General features: G+C 41.8%; 1 protein-coding gene across 5 annotated transcripts in view; it reads right to left on the bottom strand.

Moving 5' to 3' along the window:
- HSPBAP1 (HSPB1 associated protein 1) overlaps positions 1-15467 on the bottom strand; it is a 66263-nt gene that overhangs the window by 18240 nt on the left and 32556 nt on the right. For all 5 annotated transcript variants that reach the window (XM_030579864.1, XM_030579863.1, XM_030579861.1 and 2 more), the window contains 2 exons: positions 6864-7048; positions 3210-3346 (listed from right to left, as the gene is read on the bottom strand). In XM_030579864.1, coding sequence (XP_030435724.1) covers positions 3210-3346; positions 6864-7048 — 322 coding nt within the window. The remainder of the gene's footprint in view (positions 1-3209; positions 3347-6863; positions 7049-15467) is intronic.

The raw sequence follows: 15467 nt of genomic DNA, 5'->3' as shown, positions 1-15467 counted from the left end.
AAGCCATAGGGCTCCAGGCCTGGGTTCTATGCAGGAAGGCAAGCGTTGTATGAGCAGGACCACAATACAGCAGTATAGCCTGTTAACCTCTAAAGAAGCCAGTCTGAAACACATAAGAGGAAGCACGTGTTAGCCATAAAGGGCGAGGGGTAGCTCAGTGGCTGTACTGGAGAGGCAGCACCACTAATGTCAGTGTAAGCCTGTTTTGGGAAATAAAGACCGAGTTGTTTGCCAGCCAGTTAAAAAGGCTTTACTGTCTCTGCTCTAAAGAGGCAAAGGATCCACAAACTGTCTTAACATGCAGCCTCTTTGAAAGCTTTACGTTCTTCTTGTTCTGAGGAGGAAAAGGGCTTTGTTTCCAGTCTGCTTGAAGGTTTTATGCATATTCTGTCACAGGAAGGAGCAAGCAAACAGAACCAGGGACTTTGCTTTCCCAGACAGAGAGGAAGTAATTTTGGGAAGGCAGACAAATCAGCAGAGCAAACCCAGAATTCTGTTCAATGTTCCACGCTGGAGACTGGAACTCCGAAGTATAAAAGCTATAACAGGGGTCGGCAGGAGCAGCACCAGGGTTTTTGGCGCCCTAGGCGGGGGTCCTTCTGCGCTCCCGGCTGGCGGCAATTCGGCGGTGGGGGGTCCTTCCACGCTCCTGGTCTTTGGGGCATTTCAGCGGCGGGTCCCAGAGCGAGTGAAGGACCCACCGCAGAATTGCCACCGAAGACCCGGAGCGCAGAAGGACCCCCCGCCGCCGAATTGCCGCTGAGGGCCACAAAATGCTGCCCTCTCAAATCCTGGTGCCCTAGGCGACCGCTTAGGTCGCCTAAATGGAAGTGCCGGCCCTGAGGGTCGGCAACCTTTCAGAAGTGCTGTGCCGAGTCTTCATTTATTCACTCTGATTTAAGGTTTCGTATGCCAGTAATGTATTTTAACATTTTTAGGTCTCTTTCTATAAGTCTATAATATATAACTAAACTATTGTTGTATTTCAAGTAAATAAGGTTTTTAAAATGTTTAAGAAGCTTCATTTAAAATTAAATTAAAATGCAGGCCCCCCGGACCAGTGGGCAGGACCTGGGCAGTGTGAGTGCCGCTGAAAATCAGCTTGTGCGCTGCCTTTGGCACGCATGCCATAGGTTGCCTACCCCTAAGCTATAAGTACAGCTGGGCAGCAATTCTGTGATGCAGATGATCCCCCAAACATGTACTATCTGGTTATGGGGCAGCACCAGGGTCGCTGCAAGGATGTTTTGTGCCCTAGGTGAAACTTCCACCTTGCGCCCTCCCCGCCCTTAGGCCCCTCCCCCCGCAGTTCTCCCCCTCCGCCCTGAGGTGCCCCCCTTGCGGCAGCTCCCCACCTCCCACCTTTAGGCACCCCACCCCACCCCAGCTCACCCTTGCTCCATCCATGAGCACGAGCATCCCGAGCACGCCATGGCTGCTTCACTTCTCCCGCCTCCCAGGCTTGCAGTGCCAATCAGCTTAGGTGCCACAAGCCTGAGAGGTGGGAGAAGTGAAGCAGCCACAGCATGCTCAGGGAGGAGGTGGGGCAGGGGTGAGCTGGGGTGGGGAGATCCCCTGCGTGCTGCCCCCTCCTTACTTGCTGCAGGCAGCCCTCCCTGCGCTCCCCTGCCCCAGCTCCCTGATGGCGACCAGGGCTGCTGAAGATCTGGCCGCTATGGTCGCTGCTGAAGAAAATGGTGCCCCCTAAATGCCAGCACCCTAGGTGTCCACCTAGGTTGCCTAAATGGTTGCACCAGCCCTGGACAGCACATAATACCTCTGAAGTCAGTGGGACTGCTCATGGTAATAAGCACTGTGGTCAATAGTATTCGTTGAATTGGGCCCACTGAGCCTCCCACAAGAGGCTCTCAAATCTCTTTACAAACATCTGTGAAAAACACACCTGTGAGCTCCCTATAACTAACCCTGTTTGAAAGATGCAGGACCACTGAGATAAAAGCCTTGCAGCAATGCAGGGCCAGAACTCCTGACGCCCAGTCTTGTGCCTTAGTCACAAGTCTATCCTTCCCAAAACACAGTGATTTAATTAATCACATTAAAACCCCACTGGCAAGCTATTCTGCCCCACCCCCACAGCACACTGGAGTTCCTGACACAAGTATATACGAACTGCTTTGTTATTGGACAGTTGCTAACTGGGGCTGGGTTTAATAGAATTTTTTTTTTTTTTTTAAGGAAACTAAAGCAAATCCTTACGGGAAAGGGGAAGAAGAATTGCATGAAATTTCCAAATAGAAAAAATGAACAACAAAAAGACAGGCCCCAGATTTGAATGTCAAGCCTTGAAGTGTCCCTTTTAACTTTCCTTAGAGCTGGCTGCTCCTGTCCTCATGTTTCCCTTTTAAATGAATTCTAACAAGTCATTGGAGGCTTTAGCCTCGAGCAGTGGCTCTCAACCTTTCCAGACTACTGTACCTCTTTCAGAGTGATTTGTCTTGCGTATCCCAAGTTTCATCTCACTTAAACTGCTTGCTTACAAAATCAGACATAAAACTACAAAAAAGTCTCACAACACATGATTACTGAAAAATTGCTGACTCATTTTTACCATACAATTATAAAATAAATAAATTTGAATATAAATATTGTATTTATATTTCAGGGTACAGTATATAGAGCAGCATAAACAAGTCATTGTTTGTATGAAATTTTAGTTTGTACTGACTTTGCTAGTGCTTTTTATGTAGCCTGTTATAAAACTAAGCACATATCTAGATGAGTTGATGTACCCCCGGAAGACCTCTGCATCCCTGGTTGAGAACCACTGGCCTAGATTAGTTTATTTCCATATTTTTTATTGCAAAACACAAAAAAGCCAAACAAACTTTCCTAACTTCCTAATCCCATCTTGCTCAACTCATAACTATTGATGATTTAAAATATTTATTTATTTTAGATGTATAAAATAGGCCCAGTACAACTAGATTACTGTATAATTTACAATGACTTCTTTAAAAAAAAAAAGTAAACAAAGATTCTCCTTCCTCAAACATAACAAAATGTAAATTATGCACCAAACCCTCAAACCTTTCATCGCCTCCCAAAGAAAAACGCTCAGCTGTGCTGGATCACTGAAGGCTTCAGAAAATTAAAATGGTTGATGAACTAACAATTATAATACGTGAAGGCTGGTTTATAGTAAAAGTTGCCTCTGTAAATTCTGCACAAACATAAATAATTCTGGTTACCTTCCTTGTATCTGTAGTACTAAATTGCAGCCATAGGAATCCAAATGACAAGGAGTATTTGCTTCTGCTGAGCCAATCCACAACGTGCTCTCCTTTCCATTTCTTCCAGGGAAACCAAAATCAGACCACATTATATCCTGTTGCAGAGACAATGTTATTGACGTGAGCAATGACATCTTATCATCCTTTGACTTCTGTGACCCTGTCCGCTTATGTTTCTCTTCTCTCATTACCTCTCCGATCACTCTTTCCTTTTCATCTTTTTTTCTGTTCCCCTATTCCTCTCCATACAGGAATCCCACAAGCCTCAATCCATGGCCTGTTCCCCTTCTCCCTCTAAATCTTATCGCTGGGTGATCTCCTGTGCCCTGATTCTCTGTGCAGACGATTCAGAAATCTACCTCTCCATTCCTACCCTGTCCCTATATATAAATATTTCTCCAACGCTAAGCTGAATTTCTTATTTTTCTTCCTAAACCCTCATCATCCTCTTGTCTCCATTCCTCAACCATCCCTCAGGCTCAGAATTCCTGGTTGAAAAATGTCAAAATCTGAAATTTCAACAAAAGAAAGGAATACCATTTTAATAAAATCTTCACGGTTTTATCAACCCATTCCATGAGCTATGTGGCACCTTTGACTCCTCTCTCTTTCTTCCTAAACATCTTGTCACTACTTCCACCATGATTTCCAAAACATTCAGCACTTCCTCTCTCTTCACTCCAGTGGCTAAAGTTTTTGTATCCTCCAGCCTCAATGTCTGAAAATTTCTCCTCCTTTTGTATAATGGGACTAGTCCTGCTTCTGCATTTGCAGCCAGGGAGGCATCCTGGGCAGCTGACTCGATGCAGTTCTGCTGTAAAGGGAGATGGGGAAGGACAAAAGCATAACTGCTATGGAGAAGGGCAGCACAGGAATCCACCAGTGTTTGGATCCTCCCATCCTCCTTTCTTTGGTGCAAAAGGCATATGAGGATACACAGTGTGGTAGTGACCTATAATGCATGGGCTTGAGTGGCTTTCCCTTGGCTGGTTCTCCCTCATTTGGGGCAAAGGATTCGCATCTACACCCCCAGCCTGCCCCCCCAGACCAGAGCTCACCTAAGTAGTCTGGCTAGCTACTGGGCAGGGGATTTGTCTATTAGAAAATAGTTATCCTTAGGTAGGCAATATTGTCTAATGGGTAGAGTCCTAAACTGAGACTTAGGTGATCTGAGTTCTATTCCTAGCTCTGCCCCTGGCTTGTTGGATGGTTTTGAACAAGTCTGTGCCACAGTTTCCTCATCTGTAAAATGGGGATAATGATACCTCCTTTGTAAAGTGCTTTGAGATCTATAGATGAAAAGCAATATAGCTAGATAATAATTATTACTGCTATGATTCCATATTCTGGAATCTTTCAAAACAAATGAGGTACTGTTAGAGACATCTTGATTTTAAAAATATAATTAAAAAAATACAAAAGCCTAATAAACATTTGTCAAAATCAGCAAGAAATAAAAACAGAAAAACTGCTCAGAGCTTTCCACAGACACAAAATTTAAAATCCAATATAACTATTTCAGTGATAAAGTTAGGCGTAATAACATCTCTACCCTTTAATCTCACACCTAAATAGTTTCTGTGTTTTCTTACAATTTCAATGGAAATATTGTGTGTTCAATCAATATTAGATTTAAAAGAACTCTTTGAAAATGCTGCAGCCATAGTAAATACTTGAAGCAATTGTGGGTAAAATAGTTTTTAACCAATGAGCTGAAAAGAAATTGGTAAGATTACTGATATCTTGGCACAATGGGCTTCCCTTTTTACAATAAAAAAGCTACAAAAAGAAGAAATGCACTCAGAGGTATTCCCACCATAACAGATGGCACATTACTTGTGAATTACATTTATTTCATTTTCTGCTTATAATGAAGTTAATCTGTATCCGTATATCACTTTAAAAGGTCTTATTTCTATTTAAACTTCATGCGTATATCTTGCTGCTGATTTATATCTCAAATGCTGTAATAAAATATCAACTGAACAAAAAAATGTAAGATGCTAGATACTGCTCATAGATTAGAATAATAGAATCATTACCTTAACCCACACAACTGTAAATGATAAACAGCGCAATCTCAATTTCAAACAACTTCTAAATGGCCCTATTAATCACTATAACTAACAATGTAGTTAGCCTTCTTTTCTCCTTCAAGTCACCTTAGGTAAATCTAAACAAAATCTAAATGAAAAAGGTGTTAACATCAAATTCATAGAACAAGGGAGAATTACTACAAATAATACTTTTGGGTGGCACAATAGTGCAGTAGTGCTTGGCAAATCCTGCCAGTCTCTCGTGGATGGCAGGATTTCACTCCCATGCCAGTACAGTCAGCATATGATAAGTAGATAAGATTCTTAAACTCCTAATTATGTACTTGTGTGGGTGGGATGGAAGTTGCTTGGCTCAAGAAAATTTCTTATTGACCCACCGAAATAACAGTTTTAGGTAGATGTTCTGCATGTGGTTTTTTTATGTAATTCTCCCAATCTTGTGCCATAAACTAAAGGACCATTGGGGCAGTAATAGATAGGGCCAAAATTCAAGGCAGTCATGTAGAGTCCGGGCAAGCGTGAAATGGTGCTAGAGCTTCAAATCTTGTTTAGCCAGAAAGAATTCCCCTCATGAATCATGCTGACATTTGCAGAGAGTAAACACCCCAACATTGAGAGTTGTTCAACTCCTACTGTATTATTTATTAAGCACTGGCAATGTGTTTGACATGCTGTACAAGAGAGTGCAGGCAGAGAAGGCCTGGAGAAAACTTGCAATGTGTCCCAAAACTTCGGCTTGGCTGCGTGCTCATCCTTTCAAGGATGGGCTACTCCAGTGTATTTTAGCACTTTCACGAATAGTAAGGACATAATTCTGCAAACACCTGTGCGCTAGTCTTCAAGGATTATTTAATGAGGAACTGTATACAGTTAGTATGCAGCTGAACAAAATGGCAGTGAAACTGTATATGGTCTTGATGCTGCACTGGATCTATGCAGATGGGATCTTTGGGCCAGTGGAGCTGTACTGAAGTTAATGGAGCTGCACACAGGTGTAAGGGTCTTCCTACATTGATCCAACTGCAGCATCAGGGCCTAGTAAACTATCACGCATGCCAATTGCTTATCATACTAGTGGAATAATCAAACCTTACACTCACATCTTAAAAAAAGAAAGCAGTGGAGGTTTTAAGCTGTAGAGGTCACATAAATGGCAATTTAAGGGCCTAATCTACAGCCCACGAAAGTCAGTGGAAAGCCAGACACCCATTATCTTCAGTGGTGTCTAGATCAGATCCAAAATTATGTGTGGCTGGGTGGGAGAAAGTAGTTACACCTGCTTTAGATAATTTTTTTGTAACTCCTATAGTGCTGTGTTTTTATATGTCAAGAGTTCCCCAAGCTTGAGATGGGTGCTCTTTGGTGTGATATTTTTCTTAGACTGAAATCAAAATAAACAGGTATCCAATAAAACTGAAAAATTGGTCAAAGGAATAGAGAAGTGAAAAGGCTAGATAGATTTTAAAAACTATAGAAATCACTTACAATAATTAACCAACATCTTTAGGACATTTACCTGCATAGTTCTGAGTTGAAGGTAAAGTTAATGGTTTACCTTGAAAATTTCTGTCTTGTCTTCAAATATCCTAGCAATATATTTGTAGTCAGCATAAGCCCAATATTTGGAGGAATCGTAACAACTGAATGGTCTAGAGACAGAAGTAGGCTGTCCAGAAGTCCAGGCCAAAAACTCTTCAAGTGTAGCTTCCACATAACTACATTTGGTTTCAAACTGAGGAGCTGGAACAATATAAGAAAAGACAACATTACATGCATCCTGAACACAGCACTATAAAAACAGAGACAGGCTGAAGCAGTTTAGCAGACGAAACAATAACTTTGTCTCAGCTTCGCCCACGGATTAAATGAAATATAAAAACCAAAGTGAAATTAGCTCAGTTGCCTCACCCCAACACACAACTGAAAACAGACCACATCACCAAGCTCATGACTAATTTAACACACTTGACAGTCAGTCTGTCCTTTAATTAGTCTCTCTCCTTAAAGATTCTCTCACGTTCCTCCCACCACCACCTTTATTGAGGCTTCTTTGATTTATGGAGCTGGACTCTTAACTTTTCTCCTCTCATCTAAGGGAATAACTAAATCAGCACCATTTTACAGAAGCAGCAAATAGTGGATCCCTACACATGTCCAATAACCCATCTGAAAAGCTGTCACTATTTTTCAGCACTTATGGATAAAGCATCTTACAGCATCCTCTGCCAGCCATAAAAGATTCACTAGGACCATTAACTCAATTGAAGCACGCGTTCTTTCCTCAGGAATATATATACAAGATAGGTAATTTTTATGTATAATAATCTTATGGTATTATACCACAAAAAAAGAATTTAAAGTACTTCCACAAATGGGAGTCAGCTCGCAAGGCTGAATTCACTGAAGCTGACAGAATGGCTGTTTGGAAATTCAGTGAAAAACGCTCTGTATCTAACTGTTCAGGAAACATTTTAAAAACTTTGTTCAGGATATAAAGTACAACCACAAAGATCTATGCTATAAAGGCCCTGGAGTACTCATTGTGCTAGAAGAAAAGTGATCATTAGCCCATATGTGCAGGGCTTCTGGCAAAAGGCTTGAATTTTGAGTCAAAATATCGCACAAATACACCCATCTCTCTGCACAAAATCCTGTTATGTTGATCTGTGTGTGCAGAAACAGTGGCAAGAGAAAACATACCACAACAGAAGCAACCAAAATAAATAGGTGGATCAAGTCTAATTATTACAGACAACCCATATGGCCAAGTCAGTAAAGATTTGCGATTCATAGGAGATCATCAACTGAACTTGAGCTGCTCGCATGACGCTGTGGCCAAAAGGGTTAAAGCAATCCTTGGATGCATAAACAGGGGAATCTTGAGTCTGAGTTAGGGAAGTTATTATACCTCTGTATTTGGCTCTGGCCTGACCACTGCTGGAATACTATGTCCAGTTGTGGGGTCCGCAGTTCAAAAAGGGTGTGGATAAACTGGAGAGGGTTCAGAGGAGAGCCATGAGAATGATTAAATAAGAAAACATGCCTTATAATGATAGACTCAAGGACCACAATTAATGTCACTTAAAGAGAAGGTTAAGGAGGTGGCTTGATTACATTCTATAAGCTACATGGGTAACAAATCTTTAATAATGGGCTCTTCAGTCTAACAGAGAAAGGGATAACATGAGTCAATGGCTGGAAGTTGAAGCTAGACACATTTAAACAGGAAATAAGGTTTCATTTTTTAACAGTGAGAGCAATTAACCACTGGAAAACACTTATCAAGGGTTTTGGTGGATTCCCCATCACTGACAATTTTAAAATCATGACTGGATGTTTTCCCAAAAGATCTGCTGTAGGAATTGTTTTGGGAAAGTTCTAAGACCTGTGTTATACAGGAGGTCAGACTAGATGCCCACAATGGTCCCTTCAGGCCTTGGAATGTATGAATAAAAAACTGTTGTGTGTGGAGCTGCTGAAGAGGATGTTATCCAATCCCAAATCTGGGGTAGGCTGCAGTGCAGCCATGCTCTGGCTGCTATATCAGTCTTTAGTTTGAAATAATATCCACAGTACTGCCATGCCTTGTACACTGGGATTCCTAGCCAATGGATTCATGTAACAGTGGAGTCAGAGGCCCAATCCTGAACTTTTTCCTTCACACAAGTGTATTCAGAGCAGATATGGAGGTCACTTCCCCACTGCACAGGTCCCTTTGCATAGCTGCTCTGCCTACAAATGTGCCCTGTGCAGGGGTATGATGGCAGTCCCACAGCACAAAAGCCTTTGAGTGGCTCTGTGCTAATGGGTGAATTTGTCCCTTTGGGTGGGATTTTGCAAAGCACTCAATGTTGGCTAACTGTGCTCCCACTGAAGTCAATAGGGGATTTTTATCATTGACTTCAATAGAAGCAGAGTTAGGCCAATGGTGAGCATGTCTGAAAACCCTTAGCAAGTAAGATGGGGGAAAAAAATAGAACCCAGTGGTTGAAGCAACTGTGTGAATCTGTTAAGTCACCACCATTATCAGCCTGTTAGCCATACCATAAAGATTGGCACCATTGCAGAACAGAGCATTGTAAGTCTTCACTGCACAGAAGACTGAGGGTGAATCAGCATGAACACTGGTTTTACTATCATTGCCCTCTTGTCCCAAGAATATTCTGGTACACTACTTCAGGTCAAGGTCAAGTAGCAGGGGAAGGCCTACAGTGTTTTTCCTGCACCATAGTGCACATCACCTTTGGCTTATCAGAGACCTTCGTTTCCCATCACAGCTAGTTGTGCCAGCTTCAGATATACTCAGCCAGAGTGTAAAATGAAAAATTACATATTGTACTATAACCATTATTGATGGAAAAAATTACTACAGGCTGCCTGAATGGCAATGAAACAGCAGTAACTTAACCTTGGACAACTTGTATGCAGCTGCTTAGTAAGGGAATCCTTTTATTCTTGCACAATAGTAGAACTCTGGGGGAATTCTTCATTGCTCTGATTTTGCTATCATGGCAATTCCCATACAGTCTCATACATTTGTTCTGATTTCCTTTGGGCAGGTGAACAGCTCCCTTAGGGCTTGTCTATACTACTACTTAAATCGATGTATTGCTCTGGGGTGTGAAAAAGCCAACCCCCAGAGCAACGTAAGTTAGATCGACTTAAAACAGCGTCTACACTCCGCTATGTCAACAGGAGACATTCTCCCCCGACCTAGCTTCCACCTTCCATTGAGGTGGAGTAACAGAGCTACGGGAGAGCATTGTCCCATTGGCACAGCATGTCTTCATCAGACACGCTCCAGCAGTAGTGAAGACAAGCTCTTACAAACTTTCACTGTTACCCTGTCATTTTCTACTGTAGTAATGTTGATAGCAGCTCTCCGTCCAGCTTATTTTCAAGTTTATTAGCTAAGAATGTCAGATAAGCTTAGTATTTAGCAATATATAACTTGGCTTGGTGCTATATAAGGGCTTCCTCCATAAATCACTTTTCCCTGCATGAGAATTGCATTGAAGACACAAGAACCCCCCTCCCATCTTAAAATCTTATATCTGATTCATCCTATGTGTTGCAGTCCAATGTTGCCTCCAAATATCCAGTCATTAATGCAGTGCACACCATTTCGCTAAAGGATAGGCTGATGTAAAAAATATATAAAAGGTATCAGAACTATTGAAGGCAGTTCAATATCTGAACTATTTTGATGAGAACAGAGTGCTCATGACACTGCCTGTTTTATGAGATAAGATAGAAGCAACTATTTTAAAGTGAAGAAATAGGGTATTTCTAACTTTCCATGTATTTCACACAAAGCTTTATTTGGACAATTCCAACTATGAACAGTAAGTCCTGCAGACCGTTGAAGACTGTTGCTTCTAGGCTGTAACTTCCTCAAGGCAGGGATCTTGGTTTAATTTAGCTTTGGTTCAGCATCAATCACACTGTGGATAATGAACAACAACCAACAACAAAAACAAGTATTTAGAAAATTTAGAAAAATGGAGACGTCTACGGCAGCCTGCATGCAAGTGTCAGTGATCAGAACTGGAAAGCAGGAACACGAACAGGCTTCTGACTCTGTAGTGACTGAAGATTGAAGAATTTTAAAAATGAGACCATTCTTAGACTAAACCAAACAATTCTAAACTGGGCTAACAGTGCTGTGCATTGACGATAACTGAGTTTGATCCTGTCACTGATCTCTCATTCCCTCCACTAGTGCTGTGAACTCAAACTTGGGAATAGGATGGAGTACTTTGTGCAGAACATCAGCTCTCCTACCTGCTTAAGCAGTGGCATTGACAGAAGGCTGAGAGGGGACGTAAGTCTTCAAATATGTAAAAGGTTGTGATCAATTTTTCTCCATGTCCATTGAGGGTAGTACAAGAAGTAATTGTTGTAATTTGTAGCAAGGGAGATTTAGGTTAAATATTAGGAAAAACTTCCTAATTAAAAGGATAGTTAAGCACTGAAATAGGATTACCTAAGGAGGTTGTAGAAACTCTGTCACTCTAGGGTTTTAAGAACAGGTTAGACAAATATCTATCAGGGATGGTCTAGGTACATTTAATCCTGATTCAGTGCAAAGGGATGGACTAGATGACCTCTTGTGATCTCTTCTTGCCTTACATTTCTATGATTGTATGTTACCAACTGCTGTTCCATCCAGAAGGATGGCATCTGCAATGCAGGGCCTCTAAGCAGCAGTAGGGAAAATGCAATACCTGAAGGCTCCAATAAAGATGCCTGGTTCGACCTTTTTATTTATTTTGATTTACGTTAAAAAGCAACCACCACCAAACCACCCTACCAAACATCCATCTACACTTCTAGGGACCTTAATTATTTAAAATAACAATCCATGCAGAGAATAACTACTTAGCAGTATAACAAAGCGCACACACACTCATACCAAAAATCAATAAAATAGCCAGGGATGTAATAGACCAAAGAATAGACCACCACATCCAGCATCCCATTATCACCCAAGCCCTCAGCCTTCCCCTAAAACCTTAGCAGATGGTGTCATGGTTACAGGTCAATCTGCATTTCAGTTCCCTTCACAGGCCCCTTTAAATGCACCCCTCACGTGACAGGCTTGGCTTTCACCTCTCTTGAGGATGGAACCTCACAATTCAACTACTCTTGATCTCTGGGTTGCAACTCCGCCATTTCCTAACTGTGTAATACAATAGGCCCGGCTCTATTTGGCACCTGCAAGAAAACTTTTCTCTGGGAGCCTATGGCCCACAGTTGATTAACGGGATCCAAACCCAGCTTCTTCACATATTGTTTATTCATCCAAAGGTATTATAGCAAGTAGAGAAAAGGGTTAAAACAGTGGAAAGTCTATATGCATTTTGTCTCACCTAAACTTTCCTTGCAAGTTTTGATAAGCTCCCCTCAGTCCACCTATCTCCATCTCTGGGTGGGAGACAGAGACTGTGCAGCTACTTTCTCACCATCTCTCCACTGCAGTCAGGAGGTGAGGTTGCAGCAGATGTAGAAATACCCAAACTAGCTTTAATCTAGCATGTACATACATGCTGCAACCACACTTCTGATTGCAACGCAGGCATATCCTGTCAGAGACTAACCTTCAGCAGCTGCTACCTGCTCCCCACACCTTCCTCTAGGCAGCGGGCTTTAACGGTTTAATGTGCCTTTGATCCTAAACTCTGGCTTTGAGAAAATAAAGCCGTTAATCTGGCCGGAGCCAGGCAGGTAGGCATTTCCTGATCAATAATCCCTCAACTATTCTTGGTATTCTCTCTGGATGCATCTTTGTCATTGTTTTATTCCCTGCTTGTTTTTTCCTAACAGCCTCCTTTGATATAACTTTGTGTAGTCCGACAGAATAATATCAGCAGGTAAACTGAGGCACCTATCCTATTCATACACACAATACAGATATCTAACTTGTTCTCCACATCTGGTCTGTGGAATATGCACTAAAGATCAGTTGGCAACTGGCTATTTCAGGCTAATGGGAAAAGCAAGTGCTGAGATAGGTGCTTGTCAGCAGCTCCCTCTCCTTTATACGGGTTGAGGGCCTCCACAAGCTATTGCTTTGACTGTGTTAGAAGGTAATAGGTGGTCTCTCAGGTAGGCAGGTCCCAGGCCACTTAAGGCTTTATAGATCAAAATCACCATCTTAAACTCCTGCCAAAAACCAATAGGCAGCCAGTGCAGTTTAGAGTGATAATACTGTTGGCTTGCAACAAAATCCCCCTTTAAACAAGTGATTTGTCTCACTCTGAACCAGCTTCTCAATGGATTTCAGGTGTGACTCCAGGTTAAGCACATAGCAATAGTCTAATCTTAAGGCAATGAACACAGACAATATCTATATCCGAAATAAACGTTTACAACCCTCTAGCCAGGCCTGGATGGAAAAAGTCATCCTGGCTGTTGTTATGCTGACCACTGATAGGATCATCTAACAACACCGTTAAATTGTAAACTCAGGTGACTAATGGCAGATGAACACACTCAATCAGAGGGGCCAATATAATCTTTGGAGATTGCTGGAACTGTGGGATAGCTACCTACAGTGCAATGCTCCGAAAGTCAACGCCAGCCTCGGTACTGTGGACGCACTCCGCCAACTTAATGCGCTTAGTGGGGACACACACAATTGACTGTATAAAATCGATTTCTTAAAAATCGACCTATAAAATCGACCTAATTTCGTAGTGTAGACATACCCTTAGGTGGCTTATCTAACAAATTCTTACAATGTAATGCTTTCTGTTGCAACAAGATCCTCACTTAGCTACAGTACAACCCGAGAGGGCTCTACTAATTTTCTTAAAGACATTTGCAACTTTTATTGCATATAACGGTGTGGTCCTGGACACAAAACTGATTTCCTAGAGACTGGTTGTCACCAGGGATCAGCAATGAAGGGTAAGACATACGAGGACTTTGATCTTGAAATATGAAAACTCTAACTGTTTTGAATCCCTGATGACTGAAAGTTGTTATACGAGGACTCTTATCATGTAAGCTGGCATCAGTCCAATTCTTGACAGGTGTCACAACTGGAACTCTAGTTGCCAACCTCAAGAAAGATACCTAAGATTTGACAGACACTGAGACTAAATTATCTTTTCATTCCTATTGGTGCTTCCTCCATGTTAAGGTGGAAGTACATTAACAGAGCATTGTGGAGAGCTTCACAGCCATTGCCTGTATTGTGCTAGTTTCCATTGGTATCAATATGGTACCATCTGTGAAATGGCGATGATAATAATAATGGTTGCTTAGATAGCACTTTTTATCAATTGATCTTAAAGAGCTTTACAAATGAAGTCAGTGTCATTATCCCCATTTTACACATGGGAAACTGAGGCACAGGGGAATGACTTGTTGAAAGTCACCCAGCAGGTGGGTGGCATAGCCAGGAACAGACTAATACCCAGGTCTCCTGAGTATCAGTCCAATACTCTCACCACTAGTCCACATGTCAGAGGGGTGAAGTGAAGATTAATTCTTGTTTATAAAGTGCTTTGAAAACATAAAATGCTAAACATTACATATCTGGCAGTTCTTGTATTCCACAGTAATCCAACATATACTTTGTCAATTCCATCATTGTTAGTATCTCATTATACTTGTTACATACTTTTATCTTCCTGCTTTGACTCATTTAAAAAAATATATTAAATCTTCCTATTGATTAGCTAGTGTGTGAGACACTGCCCTCCACTGGACAGACTCAGAACCATTTAATTATGTCCAGTCTGGACCTGATTGTAACCACAGACAGTAGCCGCTAAAAGGCTGCTTCATTCCACCCTCCTCCCCACATAGAGGTAGAGCTTTGGTTCTGCCCTACCAACACAATGGCTAGTGCAGCTGCATCTTTGAGCTGGGGGTGTATGCTGGAGCAGGTATAGGGATGGAACAAAGTATATCGCCTCCCCCTTAGCAGGGAGAAAGTAGGAGGCAGGCTGCGGCTTTGACTCACAATCTACTTTTCGGTCTGCTATTGAGGCAGTGTGTACATGGGGCTTTCAGCAAAGCCACAATTGACTCAAGTCATATTCTTAGAGCAGGAGGTTCTGTGTTCTGTGCTCTGTGCTGTCTTGAAGCTCTCAGTGGCTATGACAAATGCTTTTAACAACACTTTGTACTTCTATAGTATCTTTTATCAGAGTATCTCAAAATGTTTTAACAAACAGTAATTAATCCTCATCTGTTTTACATGGAGTTTATCTCCATTATACAGATGAACAAACAAACAGATTGGTTAATGGCATGATTTTCAAATATACTCAGCCCAGCAGCTCCTATAGGGATGGCTGTACAGATGCTCAACACCTCTGAACATCTAAATCATCACGTACCATCTAAAACATCTAAGTGATTTAGGGATGACCACACAACAATTATGTAATAGAGCCAGGAAAGGAAACCAGGATTTGTGATTCTCAGAAGTCAGCTCTAACCATTAGACTTCCTGATCCAAATGGGAAAGGGGGAAGAGAGAGCCAGTGAGAGAGAAAGATGAGACATCACTGGCTAAAACAAACCTCCCATTTCATTCCTCTTACCCACAGTCTTTGTTAGATGTAATGTACTGTGAAAAGAACATTTGGCATGAAAGCACTGCAGAGGATTAAGGAGGATATTAAACAGAATTTCTAAATGT

This window comes from Gopherus evgoodei, chromosome 11 (assembly GCF_007399415.2).
Source record: "Gopherus evgoodei ecotype Sinaloan lineage chromosome 11, rGopEvg1_v1.p, whole genome shotgun sequence".
Lineage (NCBI taxonomy): Eukaryota > Metazoa > Chordata > Testudines > Testudinidae > Gopherus > Gopherus evgoodei.
This window is presented reverse-complemented; position numbering and strand designations above follow the sequence as displayed.